Source organism: Budorcas taxicolor, chromosome 1, assembly GCF_023091745.1.
Source record: "Budorcas taxicolor isolate Tak-1 chromosome 1, Takin1.1, whole genome shotgun sequence".
Lineage (NCBI taxonomy): Eukaryota > Metazoa > Chordata > Mammalia > Artiodactyla > Bovidae > Budorcas > Budorcas taxicolor.
In genome coordinates, this window is record NC_068910.1 from 49,955,219 (window position 1) to 49,978,505 (window position 23,287).

The 23,287-nt window shown below is 47.6% G+C and overlaps 1 protein-coding gene across 1 annotated transcript in view; it reads right to left on the minus strand.

Moving 5' to 3' along the window:
- Positions 1-21,465, minus strand: part of TRANK1 (tetratricopeptide repeat and ankyrin repeat containing 1) — a 95,993-nt gene extending 74,528 nt beyond the window's left edge. Inside the window, exons 1-2 of the mRNA XM_052635914.1 lie at positions 21,357-21,465; positions 1,714-1,845 (exon numbers count right to left, since the gene is read on the minus strand). Of these exons, the coding sequence (XP_052491874.1) occupies positions 1,714-1,845; positions 21,357-21,379 (155 nt within the window). The 5' untranslated portion in view covers positions 21,380-21,465. The remainder of the gene's footprint in view (positions 1-1,713; positions 1,846-21,356) is intronic.
- Between the last annotated feature and the right edge of the window lie 1,822 nt (positions 21,466-23,287).

Below are 23,287 nucleotides of genomic sequence, written 5' to 3' on the forward strand. Positions count from 1 at the left end.
GTCAGTTCCAATCCAGCGCAGACACAGGAGATGGGAGGGAGGAGGTGGGAGCCATGTGTCAGGAACTCAGCTCAGTGCCACTTCGAGGTACAAGTTTACGCTGCATACGCCCTACAAATGCCAACCTCTGCTTCCTCTATTACAGCTGTCCCCAAAGAATGATGTGGTAGCCTCTGGGGGTGCCCAAGACCACTTCAGGTGGTCCCCAAGGTCAAAATATCTTCACAATTGCAGTTAGCTGAATAATGGTTTCCAAATAATGTTTTCTTTTATGGCAAAAGGAACTTGGGAGATGGGATTGATTTAGGATCTTGAGATTAGGATCTGGACTAGCATACGATCACAGATGTCCTTGTAAGTGGGAGACTGAGAGAGCAGGCCACAGGCAGAGAAGGAGATGTGATGACAGAAGCAGCGACTGGAACGACGTGCTTTGAGGAGGATGCAGGAAGGGACCCCACGCCAAGGATGCAGGCAGCCACTCAAGGGTGAAAGAGACAAGGAGATGGAGGCTCCCGCCCAAGGAGCCGGGCTTTCCTGGTGGCTCGGACGGTAAAGCGTCTGCCTACAAGGCGGGAGGCTGGGGTTCAATCCCTGGGTTGGGAAGGTCTCCTGGAGAAGGAAATGGCAACCCACTCGAATATTCTTGCCGGAAAATCCCATGGATGGAGACGCCTGGTAGGCTACAGTCCATGGGGTCGCAGAGTCGGATAAGACTGAGTGACTTCACTTTCACTTTCCCCAAGGAACCAGCCCTGCCAACACCTTGCTTTTTAGCCTCACAAGACTCATTTTGGACCCCTGACCTCCAGAAACACAAGATCATAAATGTGTATTGTTTTATTCCACGAAGTTGGTGGTCATTTCTTACAGCAGCAACAGGAAACTAATACAATAATGCCGAGACAGCAGGTGCCTTTTTCACAATCCTCCTTTCACATGTGGATGGGGAATTTTCCAGAGGCTATCTGGAGTGTGATGTCACAACAGACTCAATGCAGAAACAGATGTGAGAAGCCAGATGTCTTCCACTGAGACAGACATTAAAGAGACTTGCAAATACATAAAATGTGAAACTCTTCTCACTAAATGTTTGCTTTTGAAAAGTAATTCCTCATAAAAACACTGCTTGTGTCAGCATGTCATGGGTTTATTACTGACATTTTAAAATAATGAATAAATACCTATTTTAAATGTTTCTCAGTTTTGAGTTCTAATACAGGCTTTATTGATAACTACACCAACAAAAGCTCTCTGGGGTCCTCCATAATTTGTAAGCAGGCCGTGATCCTGAAATGTTTGGGAACAGGTCTGCTAGAAGCAGAAGGGGCAGGGGAAGAGGTGAGCCTTAGTTCCTGGTGGCTTGCCCTGTGGCCAGGCCAGTGAGTTGATAGCACAGATAAACAAGATGAAATGAATGGCAAGCCCAGAGGCTTGGAGACAGAGTCAGTCATTCCAGGAACTCTGTTGGAACTAGACAAAAGGGGAAGTTTTGCAAGGTTTATCAACAGTCCCCCGCGTTTCACTTTCTGTTTCCTGAATTCCTCTAGCTTCACTGAGACTGACACTGCAGAGAAGATAAACAGAAAGTGGGAGGAGAAAGGAAACTGAAACTAGCTGGTGTGATAAAAGGTGAGAAAAAAACAAAAGCAAGAGAGTGCGTGCCCTTCCATACATAAGAAAAAGAGGCAGGGAGAAAATCTGAACACTTACCCCCACTGGTACAACTGCAGGAGAATCTGGATAGCTTCATCGTACTTTCTGATGGCCAAAGAGAAGTTCCCACTCTTAAAGCCCTGGTTGCCAGACTCTTTCAGCCGCTCAGCGTAAGCTGTGGGGTCCATCCTGTGAGGAGAGGAGGGAAGGCTGGCGGCGCGGGCTTCCGTCCTCTCCACATCTGCAGCGCTCGGAGTCTGAAGGGGCAGGTTGTTCATCCTGGCCCCTCCCACCAATTGAAGGCACACCCTGCCCACACCCCTCCCCACCCAGGGATCAAACGGAGTGTCTGATCCGAGACGGTTTCTTTCTCAGTTCTTTTCTGACCTCTGGAGCAGCGGCCAGAACGATTCCATTTATTCTGTATTAATGACCAGGCAGGCTGTAAGGAAGGAGGCAGCTTCCATGTACGAGACGATCTGAAGGACCTCCCTGGTCCAGTGGTTAAGAATCCGCCTGCCAACGCAGGGGACGTGGGTTCGATTCCTGGTCCAGGAAGATTCCACAAGCTGTGGGGCAACTTAAGCCCATGCACCACAACTACTGAAGCCCAAGTGCCTACAGCCCACGTGCTGTGCAGCGAAAAAAGACCTTGCAATGGGGAACCCATGCGCCGCAACCAGAGCAGCGGCCCCCACCCCGCATGTGCAATAGTGAAGACCCAGTGCAGCAACGAAGACCCAAGGCAGCCAAAATAAAGAATGAACAAAATCTTTTTTTAAAAAGATGACATGAAGCTGGCAGGTGGTGTGCACTAGATAAGTGGCAGCTCTTCCCACAACCGCAACAAGCGTTACTCTCATTTACCCATCGCAGCAGCTCAGAAGGAGGCACCATTTTCACTGTTCAGATGAGGAAAACTCAGGCTCAAGAAGTTCGTCACTTGCTTAAGGATGGGCTAATGGGTGTCCCCAGTTCTGACCCCAGTTCCAAGTTTCTGCCCTTGACCCTGTACTGCATCGCCTACTCATCCAAGGAGTTGAGAGTCCTTCCACTGTCTCCAAAGGTCCTAAAAGCCTCGAAGTATTTTGTCCCTGAGATTGCTATTGCCCACTTACCTGTCTGCGTCACCTGGGAAGCCCTTACCTCTTTCCTGACTCCTGTTTCATTCATTTGGTAGCCCTAGCACAGAATGGGTACTTAAATATTTGCTGTGTAATGAATTAGAATGCCAGTCCCAGAGAGGCTTCTTGTTACCGATTCTCTCTGGTGTGGCCTGGAGCCCTGCCCACCTGATGGGGCTTCAGAAGTGTTTGCTACACCAAGGTAGTGGACAGGAGAGGCCTCGCAGAGCCTCGAGAAGCAGTTGCCAAGGAGGCAGGGAAAAGGTGGGGGTCAGGGACTTCTTTGGTGGTCCAGTGGTTAAGACTGCTTCCCCTGCAGGAGGCATGGGTTTGATCCTTGTTCAGGGAACTAAGATCCTGCATGCCACACGCTATGGCCAAAAGAAAAGTGGGGATCAGAAGAGATGTCCCTTAGAATTTTCTCAAGATGGCAGCAGGAAAAGGAAGGCAGTGGGAAAAGTCTTAAAAAATGAGGACACTTCAGGTGGCTGCATAGGCCCTGCACCTGTGGGGTAGTACAATCTATCAAAAGCCTTCTTGACCAGCACAATCATTGTACAGAGAATAATCCCTGTTGGTTTGTATCATTTCAAACCTTGGCAAGGGGTTTGGGGGCTAGGGAAGCCAACCCAAGCAGATAGAAGGGGTGGCTTATTTTACTTTTAAAATATTTATTTGTCTGTGCTAGGTCTCAGTTGTGTCGTGTGGGATCTAGTATCTCCAGCCAGGGATCAAAACCGGGCCCGCTGCATTGGGAGCACCGAGTCCTCGCCACTGGACCACCAGGGAAGGGAAAGTCCCAGTGGCTTATTTTAAGCCCATGAGCTAACTGGACTTTTGAACTGAATTCCTGCACTCACCACGCAGAGCTATTCCAGAATGAGGCATGTTATTGCTAAACAAGTCACAGTTAAAAATTCCACCTAGACTGCATTAAATAATCTCTAAATTCTATAACTCACATTTATACAGAGATGACAGAGGAGACCGTGAGAAAAAGTTTATATAATTGATTAGAGAATAAAAACATGTGTTTCTCCTTCAAATACTGCCAGCCAGGTGTCAAATACATAATTTTAAAGTGGCCATTTTTGGACAACTGGAAACAGGAAATGTCTGTAACAACTGACAAAGGGTTAATCTCTCTCCCCCTCTTTTTTTTTCCTTTTGGCTGCACCATGTAGCTTGTGGGATCTTAGTTCCTCAACTATGGATTGAACCCAGGCCCACAGCCACGAAAGCACACGGTTTTAGCCACTGGACCACTAGGGAATTTCTGGTACCCCTCTTTTATAAATACCTTTTCACTGCAAGAAAGGGTCAATCTGATCAAAATGTGTTAAGGCCAAAGACAGAAAATTCAAAAAGGAATACAAGTATCTAGGATCACCATCACTAGTAGGCAAAAGGATGAAGAATTAAAATAGTAAAGGGTCACTAGGAAATATTTAAGAGTGACCCCAAATGGTGGGAGCTGTCATATAAGGCTTACAGGAGAAATATATTAGATCGCTGATATACTTAGCCTCATAGATGTTCACCACAGTGAAAAACCAGAAATAACCCTAAATATTCCATAATGTGTAATGGATTTGAATCAGTCATAAAACACCCGTATGGTGGAACACGATACGGTTATTTTTAAAGTCATGTTGTAAAAGAACGTTTAATGATAGGCTACGTTACCAAATGAAAGATACAAGCTACATAAAAAGGCACATAATCCCAAATTAAATTTTAAACACACCTAATGTACTGAAGACATGTCAGAATGTTAACAGCCTCACCACTGGAATTAGGTAGGGTTTTAATTTCCCTCCTTGAGCTCTTCTGACTTTCCAATTGCCAGAAAATGTGCCACCTTCATAATCAGACCATAAATGTTATTAAAATGAGACTCTTTAAGGGCTTAATTTAAGAATTCAAACACAAAACGTTTCCACTATACTTACAAATACAATAAAAACGATTCACATCTGATTTTTCTCTAGAAATTAAGTGAGTTCTAAATGTTATGAGTAGACATCCAGTGTTTGCATCATCTTACATCTTGGCTTCTTCTTGGTATGGTCACGCAACAAGGGAAAGGGGGATTGCCAACCACAAAGAAAGTCTTTTGCTTCTCAACAGGAGTTATTGACAGTTACACCTCCATTACAGGGAAGAATGCTTTATATCGCTGCCTTAGAATGCTTAGAGCTCTGCTGTCAAGTCTTTTTTTTTAAAACAAGTGAGTAGTCTATATAAATAGATGAAACTGTTAAACACAGTGGTAATAATGTACTGTAATGACAGTACTCCTGAGAACGAATCTGTAATGAGCACCTACTATGTGTTTTACATCATCATGTCATTTCCTTCTTACCAGAAGCCCCAGGAGGTAGGCTTGATTGTGTCCCCATTTGACAAATAGGGAAACTGAGGCAAGGAGAGCTAAGGGCCTTGCCATAGTCCCAGGGACAGGGGCGGTGCTGGAATCCAAACCTAGGTGGACTGGCTTCGGGGGCGAGACTCCACTCTGAAGAAACCAGGCGGAGGCTAAACAGTCAGCGGCACTGGCAGGCCTGGATCCATCACAGTCTGTACTTTCAGCTTTTCTGTTTGTTTTGATGTGGACCATTTTTTAAAGTTTTTATTGAATTTGTGACAATATTGCTTTTGGTTTATGTTTTGTTTTTGGCTGGGAAGCATGCTTAGTCCTGTCCAACCCTTTGCTACGCTATGGACCATAAACCTCCAGGTTCCTCTATGAGACTTCCCAAGCGAGACTACTGGAGTGGGTTGCCATTTCCTCCTCCAGGGGATCTTCCCGGACCCGGGATCAAACCTGCATCTCTTACTTCTCCTGCATTGGCGGGCAGATTCTTTACCACTAGTACCCCCTTGCTCCCTGACCAGGGATCAAACCAGCACTCCCTACACTGGAAGGTGAAGTCAACCACTGGACGGCCAGGAAAGGCTCCTGCACTTTCAGTTTTGTCAACAGGGCTAACACTAAAAGATCAGAAGGTAAAGACAGTTTCACAGGGGCAGAGTCTGCTTTTGCTCAGTTCCACTGTATCCCGAGGAGGATTCAAGGTCCAGTTGCTGGGAGGTGGCCAGGGCTGCTTGGCAACAACAGAGGAAGCAGACGTAAGAAAAATGCAAATGTGCTGGCGAGGTTCTGAAACCAGCAAGTTGAAAACAAGGCAGACACTGGTTGCTGTCCTTTTGTGTGTGCGTGTGTCTTTATTCTGCTTTGTCTTTTATTGAAGGATAGTTGATTGTTACAGTGCTGTGTTAGTTTCGGTTACACTGCAGAGTGATTCGGTTATACATGTATATATCTATATTCTTTTTTTTTTTTTAATTCTTCTCCATTATAGTTGCATTGTGTGTATACACATGAACAGTTCTATAACTGACTTACAGGAGCCAGACCGTAAACAGGGTGGGCTCCGGGCAGCTGAAAGGGGCAGAGAGAGAGGCTTTTCCTCTGTCCCTTATCTGGGTACAACATAACAACTTAACAGCAAATTTGTTTACTTTTTTTGTTTCTTGGTGGTGGGTTTTTTTTGTTGTTGTTGTTTGTTTGTTTTTGTTTTTTAATTGAAATCCTTTCAAAACATCCTCAAAGTAGTGAACAATCCAAGATCAACTCTGGAAAGCTGGGGATACAGACAACTGCAAAAACAGAGGGCAGAGACAGCGATTTTTAAAACCGACTCCTTCCTGTTCCCGCAGGAAGGTGGGCACAGACAGCATGGGCTAAGAATCCAAAGTCAGAACTCATACTCAACTGACTTTGAGGACTACGATTTGCTTACTACTAACAACACCTGTGCGTGTTCAGTCGCTCAGTCGTGTCTTGTGACCCCGTGAACTGTAGCCCACCAGGCTCCTCTGTCCATGGGATTTTCCAGGCAAGAACGCTGGAGTGGGTTGTCACTTCCTTCTCCAGAGGAGCCCTTATCTAGGTGAGCCCAATCTAATTATATTAACCCTCTAAAGCAGAAAACCTTATGTGGCTAGAGTCAGAAAGATGCTGGAGAAGATGCTGGAGAAGGCGAGGGAGATGCAGAAGCAGACGTGAAACCTGAAAAAGACTAACCCCATCGGTTCGTGCCTCGAAGACGGAGGGGGAGCAAAGGGGAGGAACGTAGGTGGCCTTGGAAAGAGAGAGAGGCTCCTGGGTGACAGTCGGGTAACAGGAACCTCAGCCCTACAGCTGCAAGCAACTGGATCTTGCCAACAACACGAATGAGCTTAGAAAAGGATTCTGGGCAGACCCTCCTAGCCAGGCAACATCTTGATTTCAACCTAGTGAAACCTGCCACAGGAACCAGACTTCTCACCAACAAACTGTGAGATGATCAGTCTGCATGGTTTTAAGCCACTAAGTTTGTGGACATTTGTTACGGCAGCTATAGAAAACAAATACACATCATACACCAGAATTCCTTCTAAGTCAATGGAAAAAAAAAAAAAAAATGCTAGTGTCAAAAAGACACCAGGGCAGTGAAAAGCAACTGCTGGCACACACAGCAATGGAAAGAACCTCAAGAACATTATACTAAGCAAGAGAAGCCAGACTCAGAAGACTATAGACTGTGGGATTCTATTTGGCTGATGCTCTAGAACTGGCAAATCTGAGAAAGCAGAAGAGCGGTTACCTGGGAAGGAGGGAGGGTTACCGAGTGGAAAGAGGGATAAGAGCACTTTCTGAGAGATGGAATGTTCTCTACGGTGATTGGGGTGGGGTCACACAGGCATATACACTCATCAAAACTCACTGAACAGGATCCTTAAAATCTGTGCCTTTGCTTAGATGCAAATCTCTCATTTTTTAAAAGGCGTTGAGAAAAAAAAAAAAGCCCTAAGAGAAAATACAGCCACAGGTTTCAAATCATCTTCAACTGCTCTAGGAGGAAACTTGGTCAGATCTAATCAAGTGCCACACACACAGGGCCTTTGCCCCAGTAGTTCCACTTCTGGGAATCAACGTTGCAAACTGATTGCACACACAGGAAATGGTATGACATTATTCACTGTCTAATTGTTTATAATAATAAAAGACTGGGACCAGCTTGAATGGCCATCAACAGAGGACTGGTTTAATAAATTATAGTGCAGCTGCCCCCACAATGAAGTAGGCACTTTCTTTAAAAAGAAAAAAAAAAAAAAAAAAAAGGATGAAGATGCTTTGTATTTACTGATCTGGGTTAACCTGCAAAATATATTTGCACAAAACAAGTGCAGGATAGCGTATACATTACACTCCATTTTGTGCAAAATTTTAAAAGACAGAGGGGAGAGCTAAATAAGAATATATATATTTACATTTGCTTATATATGAATAAAGAAATTCTGGAAGGATGCATGAGAAATAAAATTACCTTTATTGGGGTACAGTGGAGGAGGGAGACCTAATCCACCTTTTCATTGTAACCTTTCTGTATTTTTGATTCTCAAATTACATAAATTTGAAGAGGCTTTAATGCAATAAAAAATTGTAAGTAATCTTCACATTTGAGAAGGCCATTCTAATGATACCAAAAGCAGAAACCACACAGTGATAGCCATGAATTCATTCACTCACCGTTTAAAACTTCTGTACATCAAAAACCCCAGAAAGTTTAATAACACCCTATGCAGCAAGATTATGGATGGAGAATCACTCTCACACACAGCTGATGACAAGACTTAAGTGGTACAGCTTCTCTCTACAGAAATACACTAGCTTTTCACACAGCTGCTCGGAATTTATTCTACAGACATATTTCATTCAAGGACATGAGGATATTAATTGCCACATTGTCTGTCAAAGCAAAAAGGATACAAATCCAAGAGCCCAACAAGTGGAGACATTTATATAAAGAATGTACCACTCAGAATAGAACACTATCATTGTGAAGAATAAATAGGGCAGATCCAAAGGAAGAGATGTCAAAATATGCAACGAAGGTGAATAAAGCCAGTTGGAGAACAATTTGTAGAACTTGGAGGGTCTGAGGACAGGTTAGTGTACGTGTATATATTTGATTTGATCTCTTGGAAGAAGACACCAGAGAGACACCTAAGAGAGGAATAAGTGGAGATCCCTGGGGAAATCTGAAAAAAATGGGGAGAATGCTCCTGAACCATGGGAGAATAGCTTTCTGTTAAATCACCCAGTTTGTGGTCATACAATTTCTTACTGCAGACCTAGGAATGTAATACTCAATACCTCTCTGAATATGTTCTCAGAATTACTAAAATAGAAAGGATTTCAGAAAGGGAGATGGTTGGGCTAAAATTTTCAGAGCAAGGGAAATGTTCTAAGCCAAATCTCCCTAGACTCAGAGATTTGGGGGGCCTGGCCATGGTCACACCGGGGTGAGTACCAGGGGTGAGATCCAGGCTGATTCCTGCCTCCACCCAGCATCCTGGTCTACAGCACCTGTGGGTGGGCAGGGAAGCCAGGGTTAGAACCCACTGTTGCCCGAAATCCAGGAAGGTTCAGGTTAGTGGTACAGGCCATGGCGATCTCCATTATTTCTGTGTGATCCTTGTAACATTTACAGAACCTTTGCTTTGTTTACCCAGCAAAGAGAAAACATTTTGTTAAAAAACACAGCCCTGAGGTTATACAGAGTGAAGTAAGTCAGACATAGAAGCACAAATATTGTATGGTGTCGCTTACATGTGGAATTTTAAAAAAGGTACACATTAGTTTATTTACAAAACAGAAACAGAGTTACAGATGTAGAAAACAATCTTACGGTTGGGGGGGGGTAGGGAGGGAGAGGGATAAATTGGGAGATTGGGATTAACATATACAGACTACTATGCATAAACCAGTAGTGACTGGGAAAGCTCAGTTTTCATTCCAATCCCGAAGAAAGGCAATGCCAAAGAATGCTCAAACTACCGCACAATTGCACTCATCTCACACGCTGGCAAAGTAATGCTCAAAATTCTCCAAGGCAGGCTTCAGCAATACGTGAACCATGAACTTCCAGATGTTCAAGCTCGTTTTAGAAAAGGCAGAAGAACCACAGATCAAATTGCCAACATCCGCTGGATCATGGAAAAAGCAAGAGAGTTCCAGAAAAACATCTATTTCTGCTTTACTGACTATGCCAAAGCCTTTGACTGTGTGGATCACAATAAACTGTGGAAAATTCTGAAAGAGATGGGAATACCAGACCCCCTGACCTGCCTCTTGAGAAACCTGTATGCAGGTCAGGAAGCAACAGTTAGAACTGGACATGGAACAACAGACTGGTTCCAAATTGGAAAAGGAGTACGTCAAGGCTGTATATTGTCACTCTGCTTATTTAACTTCTATGCAGAGTACATCATGAGAAACGCTGGGCTGGAGGAAGCACAAGTTGGAATCAAGATTGCTGGGAGAAATATCAATAACCTCAGATATGCAGATGACACCACCCTTATGGCAGAAAGTGAAGAGGAACTAAAAAGCCTCTTGATGAAAGTGAAAGTGGAGAGTGAAAAAGTTGGCTTAAAGCTCAACATTCAGAAAACGAAGATCATGGCATCTGGTCCCATCACTTCATGGGAAATAGATGGGGAAACAGTGGACGCAGTGTCAGACTTTATTTTTTTTGGGCTCCAAAATCACTGCAGATGGTGACTGCAGCCATGAAATTAAAAGACGCTTACTCCTTGGAAGAAAAGTTATGACCAACCTAGATAACATATTCAAAAGCTGAGACATTACTTTGCCAACAGAGGTCCGTCTAGTCAAGGCTATGGTTTTTCCTGTGGTCATGTATGGATGTGAGAGTCAGACTGGGAAGAAAGCTGAGCACCGAAGAATTGATGCTTTTGAACTGTGGTGTTGGAGAAGACTCTTGAGAGTCCCTTGGACTGCAAGGAGATCCGAGCAGTCCATTCTGAAGGAGATCAGCCCTGGGATTTCTTTGGAGGGAGTGATGCTAAAGCTGAAACTCCAGTACTTTGGCCACCTCATGCGAAGAGTTGACTCACTGGAAAAGACTCTGATGCTGGGAGGGATTGGGGGCAGGAGGAGAAGGGGACAACAGAGGATGAGATGGCTGGATGGCATCACTGACTCGATGGACGTGAGTTTGGGTGAACTCCGGGAGATGGTGATGGACAGGGAGGCCTGGCGTGCTGCGATTCATGGGGTCGCAGAGTCGGACACGACTGAGCGACTGAACTGAACTGATACATAAAATGGGGCTTCCCCAGTGGCTTATCCATAAAGAATCCACCTGCAATGCGGGAGACGCAGGAGACCTGGGTTTGATCTCTGGGTCGGGAAGATCCCTTGGAGGAGGGCACGGCAGCCCACTCCACTATTCTTGCCTGGAGCATCCCATGGACAGAGGAGCCTGGCGGGCTACAGTCCACAGGGTCCACAAAGAGTTGGACACGACTGAAGTGACCGAGCACGCAGACGCACATGAAACAGATAACTAATAATCCTTCTGTATAGCACGGGGAACTCGACTCAACACACTGTAATGAGGATATGGGAAAAGACTTTAAAGAGCGGATACGTGTATGTGTATAACTGATTCACTATGCTGTACACCAAAAACTAACAATATTGTGCATCAACTATACGCCAATAAGAATTAAGAAATAAAATCTCTGAGGGAAGGGAGGAAAAGACCATAGCCCTACGATCTGTCTGTTTTCACAGGGGTTCTCTGAAATTACCAGTCAGTTAAGCAGCTGAGAAAAATCTGTGAATGAAGGCCTTGAATGAAGAGTGCAAGGGGTCAGTGCTGTCACGTATTGAAATGGACCCAAATCCTTCTCTCCTGCAATTGTTCCTTTGAGTGGAAGGCCAAGGTGCATGCAGCGGGGTCCAGGATCTCGCATGGGCTCTGGGTGCCAGCCCTGCAGGTCCGAGAGTCCCCCTCCCCGGGGTTTTGGACTGGAACTTTGGGAAAGGTTCCCCGCTCAGGTAGGCAGCTCCAGAGGGGCGCAGCCTTACCCCCCACCCCAACCCTGAGAAGAAAATCCTCTCGGTGAGAGATGACAGTACCTTCACCCAGAGAAAGGAGGGGCAGAAGGAGGGCCTTCTGGTGCCCTACAACCCCACATTTCCCTGCCTGAGGCCCACAAGCTCCTTGCCCCTTCCCTGGTTGCCAAAGACAGTAGCAGCCTTCCAGAATCTTCCACCTTTAGCCCAAGTCCTTGGCAATTTTTCTTTCATTGACTAGAAATGAAGGAAGTAAGAGGACTTGCCTATTTCACCCCTCTCTACAACTTCACATTAGACACAGGTCCCTAACAGGGGTTCTGCCTCCCCCAACCCACCCACCCAACCTTCTGATCACAGTATTCCTTCCTGCATGGCCTGATGAGGCTTCAGAATCCCTTCTGCATCATTCTTTCTAGGTGGCCACACATTCACACCCCAGATGAGTCCTGTGTGCCATTCCCAGTTTGCATAACAAAGACTTGAGCCAGAATGAATTTGCGCATCCAAGCATGAACACTTAAAGTGCCCTACAGCAGCCCCAAGCAAGTCACCTGTTCCCCACCTCACCCTCAGCTCTGTCTCCCCTAAGAGGCATGCAGGCCCCAGAACAGCCATCCCCAAGCTGGGTTCACACACCCCCTCTGGACGCATCCTCCCCATCTTTGTTATTAGCTCTCCCTGCCCCAGACTAAGGGGCTTCCCAGGTGGAGCAGTGGTAAAGAATCCACTTGCTGATGCAGGAGACGCGGGAGAACGAGGTTCAATCCCTGGGTCAGAAAGATCCCCTGGAGAAGGCAATGGCAACCCAGTCCAGTACTCTTGCCTGGGAAATCCCACGGACGGAGGAGCCTAGTGGGCTACACCCTATGGGGTCGCAAAAGAGCTGGACAAGACTGAGCGCGCACACACACCTCAGAGTCACCCAGCTCCTGCTCAGCTTCTTTATCACCATCAGTGAGCCATCCCTGGATCCATCAGATCACAGGCTGTGCCCAGGTTACAAAAGGCCTCCAGGGTCCTGAGGCCCCACCCCCACCTCCTCTCAAGCACGATTTCCATACACGTTCCAAAGGACTTTCAGACCTGTGGTCCTCCTCCCCCACAGACACTCTGAACCCCAGCAAACCTGTCACCGGCCGTGCTCACCCCAGCTAAAGTCAACGCTGCTGTTGTGAACATTTCTGCCCAGGCCCTGTGTGTGTAGCTTTTAAAACCGCTTAGGGCCCTGAGTTAGGACCTAACCAGTTGCAACATATTAAATATATTTCCCCCATAGTCCCAGTATTTCAGGCCCTGTGCTAGGTCTCAAAAGCTCCATGCTAGACACTTTTTCTGCTTTTCCTTGTAGACTGAACTCTTAAAGCACAAACTAAATTTTACAACAGTGGTTCCTTTGGACACAAATGTTAAGAAAAGCCAGCCACACAAAGTACAAATCGAAAACAATACTGCCAAAGCTGCTGGTTATTGGGGAAAACCAAGGAGAGAGATGTCGACCCAGATTTATAAGCACCTGTTGAAAATCCAAAAGTCAGCAAACAGGGCCACATGTCACCTGTGATATGACAGTGCCAGGGATTGACAAACGCTAACAGCAAAGAATAATCCTATAAATCAGTGACTCCTAGATTATTTTTTTTTTTGACAAACAGTAACCTTTGCACACACACGAAAGAAATCAAAGGGAGCCTAAATAAGGTTGCCAACTCCTTGATTTGCCAAATCAGAATTTTTTCTTAAGTGTACCATCTTAAAAAATAAATAAATGTGTACCATCTGCTGTCTGCATAATTTCACAAGAGACGGAATCTTTTAACTCCAAAAAAAAAAAAAAAAGACAAGAAAGAATGTAAACTCAGATTAAAGAAGTTCATTCTCTAAGGAAGGATAAGCTAAGAGCTTTCGGGCACATTTTAGTCTTGGACAGTATGCAGGTGGTTTGGACCCTGAAAGGCAAATGTTCCAAGTTTCTAAAACCACCAGGGCCCTGGAAGATGCTCAAGAAATACTGCTGAAGGGCCGAGAAGGATACATCTCAACTCCTGGCTCAGAAGTGGAGTCTTAATCACTTGACCCCCAAAGAGAAAGGCCATAAGGAGACCCCCCACACCTCCCCGTGGTGGCCAGAGGTGGGCACAATTTCTCCTGTGTGTGCCACAGACTGGCCTGTTTGCACTGTACTATCTGAATGACAGCAGTCCTGGGTAGCTGCATGATAACAGGTAAAATTCACCATGCACTTACTACATGCCAGGCCCTGTGCTAAGCCCCTCTCAGACATTTTATCATCAAATTGTTCCGAACAGTGCCAGAGAGGGAGGTGTAATTATGATCCCAGTTTTACGGATCCAGAAACAGGTTTAATCAAAGAAAAGTGACTTCTCTAAACAAGGCACAAACATAAGTCTGATAACAAAATCTGTGTTCACAACACCCTGAGAGGTGAAGTGAAGAAAGGGTCGGGGGACTGGGGCAAACAGAAAGGGTGGCCTTGAAAATGAAAATCAAACGCCCAAAACAGTGACTCTTAAAAGCTGGCATTCCAGACTCTGCCTGTAGACAAATGAGGACGTTCCAGAGGGGCGCACACAGGCTGCTCAGAAGTCTTGACTCAGCACCTGTGCTAAATCCAGGCGGCCCAACTACTGCCACAGTCCCTGTATTTAGGCTTCCCACTCTCCCTCAGAGCACCTGGGAGCTATAGATGGTTATGAAGTGGGAGCAGCCCCAAGGAGGGCACAGCCCCACCTCCACCCCATGACAGCCCAAGGACAAAGGTGCTTTCTCACCTAGCGCAGAACTCGAGTTGGATAACAGCAACCCAAGCGGGCTCGGCTCCTCATCCCTTCCCACGCCCCTCTGTAATATTTTGCTGCTGCTGCTCTTCATTTGCTAAGTTGTGTCCAATTTTTGCAACCCCCTGGACTGTCACCCTCCACGCCACTCTGTGGAATTTCCCGACCCAAGGATCAAACCCACGTCTCCTCTGCGGTAGGTGGATTCTTTACCGCTGAGCCATCTGAGAAGACCCTGTAATATTTCAGATGCAGATTAACGGCCTCTGTTCCTCCTCCCACCCTTAAGACCACAGCAGTTTTTCTTCCCCATATCTGAAAAGCAAGACAAACCCACTGGAGAGCCTGAAACACCATCTGCTGGCGCCTGGGAAGGGTCCAGAGGTGCCCAGGAGCTCCCCTAAATAAAAGTCTCACCCAGACAGGGTCCCTGAAAGGCACCTCCTCAAAGGGAGGTACCTTAGCAATGCTGGGGAGATCTGAGTCCCTCTGAAGTTCTGGTACTAGCTGACAGTTTTCTGAAACACAGGGCTTTGCACTTGGTCTTGCAAAAAGTGTGAACTTTGGCCAGGCTGAAAAGACAGCCATCCACTTTTCCAGCCTTAAACACACACACACATCCTTCAACTTTCCTTTTCAGCCTTCTCCCTGTTGTAACCACATGATCCCAAATTCATCTGGCCCCTTCCCTGTCACACACCTTTGCAGTCACAAGGCTGGGGCCAGCCCCACAGGGAGGACAAGCGTGCCTCCTCCTTGCAAAAGACCAAGTCCACAAACCTGGGATCCAGTCCCACTGGGCCTATTCCAGGCCTGGGGTCAGGCAGCCAATTCCCTAACCCTCGCCTTCAGTTTCCTTAATGCTAAACAGGGTCAGAGTCACCTCTATGACTGGACTTCCTCTTTCCTCAGCCAGTCAGCAAGTATCGAGGACCTTCTGTGTGCCAGGCCCTCTGCCAGATGCCAGGACATATGCATCAAGAATGACCCAAATCTCTGCCGCCCTCATGAAGCTCACATTCAAGGGCAGAGAGACCTGTAAAACGGGGATTGCTTACAGTATTTCTCTGAGGAATAAATAATACATGAAATGCATTTAACATAGAGCCAGGCTCAACTAATGGTAGCATGCATGAGGGCTAAGTCACTTCAGTCGTGTCCAACTCTTTGCGACCCTACGGGCTGTGGCTCGCCAGGCTCCTCTGTCCTTGGGATTCCCCAGGCAAGAATACTGGAGTGGGTTACCATGCCCTCCTCCAAGGGATCTTCCCAACGAAGGGATCGAACTCGCGTCTCCTGCATCTCCAGCACTGCAGGTAGGTTCTTCACTCACTGAGCCCCGTGGGGAGCCCATGTGGGTGGCATACAAGGTAGCATATTATATTGGTTTAGCACAGGAGACTTTTTGCTCACCATTTTTCTTTTTTCCTTTTTTATAAAACAATATTGTTTAAATGTAATTGATGTATAACCTTTTGTAAGTTTAAGGTGTGCAGCATGTTGATTTTTTTTTTTTTTTAAGTGTTTTTACTCTTTTGGCTTAGCCTCGCTGCATGTGGGAACCTTACCTCCCCAACCAAGGATCAAACCCATATCCCCTGCATTGGAAGCCGGAGTCCCAACCACTGGACCACCAGGGAAGTCCCCAAGGTGTTGATTTTATATTTATCTGTTTCAATATGCTTGCCACCTTAGCATTAGCTAATACCTCTATGATGACAAACAAGTATAATTTTTTTTTTGTAATGGGAAAAATTAAGATCTAGTCTCTTGGCAACTTTGCGGTTTATAATACAATGTTGTTGGCTATTATCATTATGCTGTGCATTAACTAGATCTCTAAAACTTATTTATCTGGGAGTTGTTAAAAAAGACATTTGCCCACCTCCTTCCTCATGGCCTCCTGCACATGCCCAGTCCAAGAGGACCATTCCAGGTGGGGTGAACCAGTGGCTACACTCACCTAGAAGAACCTCTACACACGTCCTCGTGGCATGTTTGTATATAAGGAAATGGTGCTCGTCATTATTCTTCATAACACGCTGCCCCCTTTACCTGGAATGACCCTCTCTTCTCCGGTGCCCCTCAGTCCGGCCTGCTGGAAGTACCCTCCATCCGTCTGGGCGTAGCACAAAGCTTACCTCCCAGATTTTGTCCAGGGACGGAGGATTCAGGAGCTGGGAACCCTTCTGGAAGGCTTGTCTGCATGTCCACTCACCCTTTCTCCCTGGGCTGCCTGGCACCGACTCTGTTCTGCCCCTGTTAGCAGTGCCTAGGTCTCACGTGCTTAAATCCTCCATCGGCCAGTATATGAGGTATACTGGCCCTCAGGGATGTGAGCAGAACAGCTGCCTTGGAAAGCGAAAAAGCAAAAAGAGGTGAGGCCAGGTAAGACACTGACAGGAGAACAAAGCGTATATTAGAGACAAAATCTGAGTCTGTATTACGGAGACCCTTAGTACCTGATTCCAGACGCCCGTGAGCCTTCGAAGTTACCAATTTTTGAGCCTTGAGGTAGAGTGGACCCTGATGGACAATGGATGAGGTGATCCAAGGGTGACCATAGGCGAGAACCCCGGGGACTGCAGCTGGACACGAAGCTCACCCCAGTTGACACTTGTGATCCAAGTATTTTCCACGGTAAATAAACTACTCAGTAGTGTGTGGTAATTCTCTATATTTTCTGTTGTGCAGCTTCCCCCCAAATGGCCTGGTTTCCTCTGAACATGCTACCCTATAATGTGCCACTCTGGCATAGTGATTATTATTTTGTATCAAAGGTATTTGAGAAACAGCTGGTGCAAAAAGGACACTCTGACCCTCCTTCCCCCTCTGAAAGCAAAAAATAAAATTTCCCATGGGAAAGGCACCCTCTCTGTACCAGAAGGGTAAGAGGCATCCTTATCAGCAGAGATAGGGAATTTAGGACGAGAGAGCTGTGTAAACAAACCTTGTTATTTTTTCACCAGTTTATTACCCCAAGCCCAAGCCCCTTTGTCAATGGTCGTTGTTTCTTTGCCTAAAAGGCAGGCATAAAAGCTTCCTGTATCAGTTAGACTTCTTTGAGTCTCAAATTTTTACGGCGCACCCATATGCAGGAAATTAAATTTGCTTTTCTCCTGTTAATCCCTTGTGTCAATTTAATTAATAGAGCCAGCCAAAGAACATAAAAGGAAAGAAGGGAACACTTTTCTACCCCTGCACCTTCAAAAGGTCATCACTGTTTTCTAAGGTTAGCAATCTTTCTTTTCATTGACAGGAGGACTCAGCACTTACAAGATAAAAACATCTCAATCTAGATGTCATCAGAACTTCAAGCAGAAATAGCTAAATCCAGACTCGGCTTGTCTCCGACCAACACACAGGAGGTCCTACCAGCTCACCAGGCTCAAAGAAGCCAAGACAATGTGCTACGGGGACGCAGGTGGGCACTGATGCTGATGTTCAATGCCCAGGCAAAAGACGGAATTGATTCAGGTAAACTGGGTCAGGGGGTTACAGGTAAGGCTCAGTCACACTTTCAGATTTTCCACAAAATCAAGGAAACAAAGCAATGCTTACTTAGGAAATCTGAGACAAAGAAAAATGTCTGATCAGGCAAAATGGACAACCTTAGTGACCAAAGGGAAGAATACTAATCTTGGTTTGGGCACTGTGACATTTTGGGGTTTGAAAGATGTCTGTTTACCTGCTTCAATACCTTTCTTTACAGTTTCTTATTTTGCCTTTTATAAATTTTGTATTGAGATATAGCCAATGAACAGTGTTGGAACAGTTTCAGGTGAACAGCAAAGGGACTCAGCGATCCACATTGATTCTCCCCCAAACTCCCCTCCCATCCAGGCTGCCACATAACATTGAGCAGAGTTCCTTGTCCTTGTTGGTTATCCATTTTAACTACAGCAGTGTGTAGTTCCCCAGGGAACCAGTGGTTAGGACTCTATATGCTTTCACTGCTGAGGGTGCGGGTTCATTTCCTGGTCAGGGAGCTAAGACCCTGCAAGTGGCACGGTGAAGCCAAAAATTTAAAAAATAAAGTTTAAAACCAAATGTTCTCTCCACCCTTGCCACTGTCCCACCATAGATCTCAGTGGTAACATAAAGAGTCATCTTTGCTAAAGAGACTGTCCATTTCCCCCTAGTTCTTCCTTCTTATAAAGATTTGTCCAAACAAAGATTTCTGGGCCTTAAGAAACTCAGGATACACTTCAAGGAAACTTGTTACAAAAGTCATGAGACACGGTCAGCTGTGTCAGTGACTGGAAACCCAGAGGCAGGGTGCCAATCGGTCAGCTCCACTTTTCTGTCTGGAAAGGCAATGAAATTGTTCTTGGAGGCCAAGGAAAGCACTACCACACCCATGAAAATGACCAGAGGCCCAAAACCCAACCCCGATTCAGTTTTTAAGAGCATCCTCAGGGTCACTTACCTTTCCCACCTAGACAGAGGCTTGTATGCTCTATTTTGCCCACTAACAGAATCTTCATCCCAAGAAGCAAAAATAAAATACTAAGAGGGTACACAGCATAGCAATGGGCCTTTGGTAGCAAGTGTAGGAAAAAAGAACCGATCAACAAAGAGATGTTGAAGAATTCCATCAAGTCTCTTTGGTTCCTGAGAGAGTGGGTGTCTAACGTCAGATCTACTAATTAGCTGTAATGACTACCAGGTGATGAGCCTCAGCTTCTTCATCTATAAAATGTTCACTGCCCTGCTGCTGACCCAGCTGTGAAATTCTGTGCAGAGACTTACAGGAGTCCCCTTTGGAATGTATGAATACAGAGCTCCTGGCAGCCTTTCAGCATTCTCCTTCCTGCTTACTCAAAAAAAAAAGAAAAAAAAAAGACAATGGCAAGAAGCCATTACTCTGCTACCTCCCCAGCACTCACAGGAGGCCCCACCCATTCACTGGGCTCCTGGCAGGCAGGCACCCTGGTGGGGCCAGACAGATGGAACCAGAGGAACCAGAAGCATCCTTCAGCCTGCCTTTGCAGCCACAACCTCTAGTACTCTCCTTACTCAAGTTTGAATCTCAGCTTCCTTCATGTCTCCTAAACCCATTCATCCCTTCCAGAGTTAGTTCCCAGGGAAATATGAATACTCTCCTCCATCTCTCTGGGGGTGCCCCAAAGAAAGCTTGCACTTGCCACCTCGGACTGATTAGTCAGTGATCAAACCAAGTTAACGGATTATGACTAGGTTTAAAAAAAAAACAAAACAGAATATGGAATAGAATAGAAAATATCACTGTCCTCACTCGGTAGAGTGTAAATATCCTGTGAGGCTCTTCTTGGGGGCTTCCCAGGTGGCACTAGTGGTAAAATAAGAGACTCCGTTGGATCCCTGAGTGGGGAAAATCCCCTGGAGAAGGGCACGGCAACCTACTCCAGCCAGTATTCTTGCCTGGAAAATCCCATGGTCAGAGGACCCTGGCAGGCTACACTCCATAGGTTCACAGAGAGTCCCACATGAGTAAATCGACTTAGCACTCACGGCGCTCTTCTTGCAGTTTTATACTGATATATGTATGTGCCTGAGTGCGGGTCTCTGTTGTGAATCTTGGTCAGGAAAAGACAGAAAGAAGCTGGAAGCAGTGGGATCTGACCCTGGGGACAGATGCCCGCACACACCCATCCCCGCCTCCATCTCCTGTGGAGGATACAAAGGCCGGCACAGGGTACTCAGAGCTCATGCATCCATCCTGCAATTGTACAAAACAGAGATGACTGCAAAACAATTGAAACAAACTTCTGACTCTCCTCCAGGGTAGTACTTCCTATAAAGCACAAAACAGGATAATCCACAGAAGACCAAGCAATCCGGGTAACAGTCTTGCCTCAGAAAGGTGCCTGGCACTTGGGAAGCTCAGCGCCAGGCAGGGGCAGAACCTGGGTGCTGAAGGCCCTGGGCTCCCTGCTTTCCTCCCACGGAAGGACTGATTAGGTCAACAACAACTGGACTGGGGACTAGAAACCTCAGAGTCCACCCCTTTCTCGCTCCTCTTAAAAAAAAAAAAATTTTTTTTTTTTTTGCAAATTGTACATCTCCCGATAAATTTTGCCTAGTATGAACCAAAGCTTGCAGCCTCCTAGAATCGCCCCTAGCCAGGAATGCGGCTGAAGAAAGGCAGTTTCAGCCAGGTGGCTAATGCTCCGGGATCCCAGTAGGCGTGCGGCAAGGGAACGGAGTGCATCTCCCAGGCTCCAGGCTCTGAGCCCGCTTTTGCAAACGCTCGAAAGCAGAAGCCTGGGTTTTTGGGACTCCGCCTCTGAACCCCGGGCCCTTAGTGCTATCCCCTCCTTCCGACTCTTCTGGCCAAGGACGGTGGGCCTGAGGCAAGCCCAGCTCACGATCGGGCGGGCTGGGGAAGAGGCCTGCTCGGGGCTGGATTCGCCAGCCTCCTCCAGCCAGGAAGCGGCCAGCACTCCCCTAAGTTCCCGGCAAATCCCGCCCCGCGCCCGGGCGCTTGCCAGTCCGAGGAGTGCCCCGCGGGCGCGTCCGCTGGTCTTAACATTCGCGGCCCCTGGGGTCTACCGGAGGAGGCGGGAGGCGGGCCCCGGAGCCGCAGATTTGGTGCCGGGGTGGGGACGTGGCAGGCCGCGCGCCGCCGCAGTCCTGTCGCAACGCGCGCCCCTTCCCCAGGCGCCAGGAACCCGGGAGCCGCCCCCCCACCCCCACCCCCACCCCCACCCCTCGCCGGACCCCGCGCAACAGGCCCGCGTCTGCACCTAGAGGAGCGCAGGGACCGCCTGCCCCAGCGCGAGGCCGCCTCCCCTCCGCCCGGGAGAGGCACGGCTGAAGGCCGGAGGCGCCCCCCGCGCATCCTGCGCCTCTACGCACCTAGTTACCCGTGCGTCCCACATGGCCTGCGCCGCCGCTGCCGCCTCGGGAGCCGCTTCCCCGGGGACAGACTCAGCGGGCAGGGTCGCCTGCTCGCGGTAGCTCGGCCCCCTCCGCTGCGACGAGCGGGGCGGGGGCGCGGAGACCCCGGCGCGCGGCTGTATGCAGCCGCAGACCTATTCCAAGTTTCCACGTAGTTGCGAGGGCCCGAAAACTGTCACGTGCACGTCGCCGCTGGGTGGGAGGGGGTGTTTGTCACCGTGTGTTTTAAAGAGGCGTTTCGATGTCTCCCATCTCGCGGACGAGCGCTCCAATGGGGTGGCTCTCGGCCACCTTTGGAACGAGTGCTTCGAGCCGTGCACCTCGAGGGACCGGGCGCGCGCACACCCCCCTCCGACAGGTTTTGGTCTCGGTGACTTCTCACAGGAAATGGTCAGCCAATGGCCTTGAGCCCCGCCCCCGGACCTCTCGTCCCCTCCAACAAAGAAACTAGGGGGACAAGCCCCGGGTAGATGCGCCTCGTGCCCATCAGCTCCCACTTACTACCTGCCCCGGCTGAGTCTTATCTTGGACATGGAGTACTTCTTGTGTGCTCGGCTTTCCATTCTGGGGGTGCTGGTGGAAAGAAGCCGGCAAGGCCCTGACATCTCGGCGCCGGTGGAGGAGTAACCCTCTCACTGCAGGAGAGAATAGAAAGGAACCTCCTGGAAGGGCAGTGGTCCCCGAAGGAGTTGGGGGGGCGGTTAGGACGACCTCAGACTGCATTTCCCTGGCGCAACAAGCTGCACAGCCTCCTACCCATCGCCTCTGCTTGGTCCTCAACTTCTCGGGGACTGGGATCCCTTTCCTCCACGCTGGGGATTTGGCCCAGAGAGCGGAGCCTGCAGCCCTCCCTTGAGCCTACTGGGGCCTACACTGCCTCTTGGTGATTCTCACACCCGTCTGGGGGAGCACTACAACCGAGGGGCTTGAACCAGAGGAACGGTAGAGTTTTCAGTGAGACAAGGAAGATTTGGTGACCCATGGACCCACCTATGGATGTGAGAGGTGGACTGTAAAGAAAGCAGAGCCCAGAAGAATTGATGCTTTTGAACTGTGGTGTTGGAGAAGACTCTTGATAGTCTCTTAGACAGCATGGAGATCCAACCTGTCAATCCTGAAGGAAATCAGTCCTGAATATTCATTGGAAGGACTGATAGTGAAGCTGAAACTCCAATGATTTGGCCACCTGATGCGAAGAACTGACTCACTGGAAAACACCCAGAGGATGAGATGGCTGGATGGTATCACCGAAGCGATGGACATGAGTTTGAGTAGGCTCTGAGAATTGGTGATGGACAGGGAAGCCTGGCGTGCTGAAGTCATGGGGTCACAAAGAGCCGGACAGAAGTGAACGACTGAACTGAACTGGGCACACCTAAGGCACACAGCCTATGGTACTTCTCTGCAGCACTTCTTCTGAGTCAAAAAGTAGCCTATCAGTCTAGCCAGTGTTCTCTGTGCTTCTGTAATCTTACCTCCTCCCATTTCTTCTGTGCATTAATCTCCCCAGACACCGAATCACATCACATACAGTTCAAAAACTGTCAATGGCACCTCTATTACCCTTTAGTAGCTGGGCACTTGAGACCTTCACAATTTTACCCTACCCTTCCAGGCTTAGCCTCCTCATACACACTCTACCCCAGTGGTTCCATGAGTTGACTGCACACTGGAAGCATCTGAGGGTCTTTCAAAACTACTGGTGTCAGGGAATTCCCTGGCAGTCCAGTGGGTAGGACTCTGAACTTTCACTACAGAGGGCCTGGGTTGGAAAACTAAGATCCTGCAGGCCTGTCATGGGAGGGGTGAGTGGAGGGCAAAATAAAAGAAATTACTGATGTCTGGCCCTTTCTCCTACTTAATCTGATTTAATTGGTATGGGGTATGAT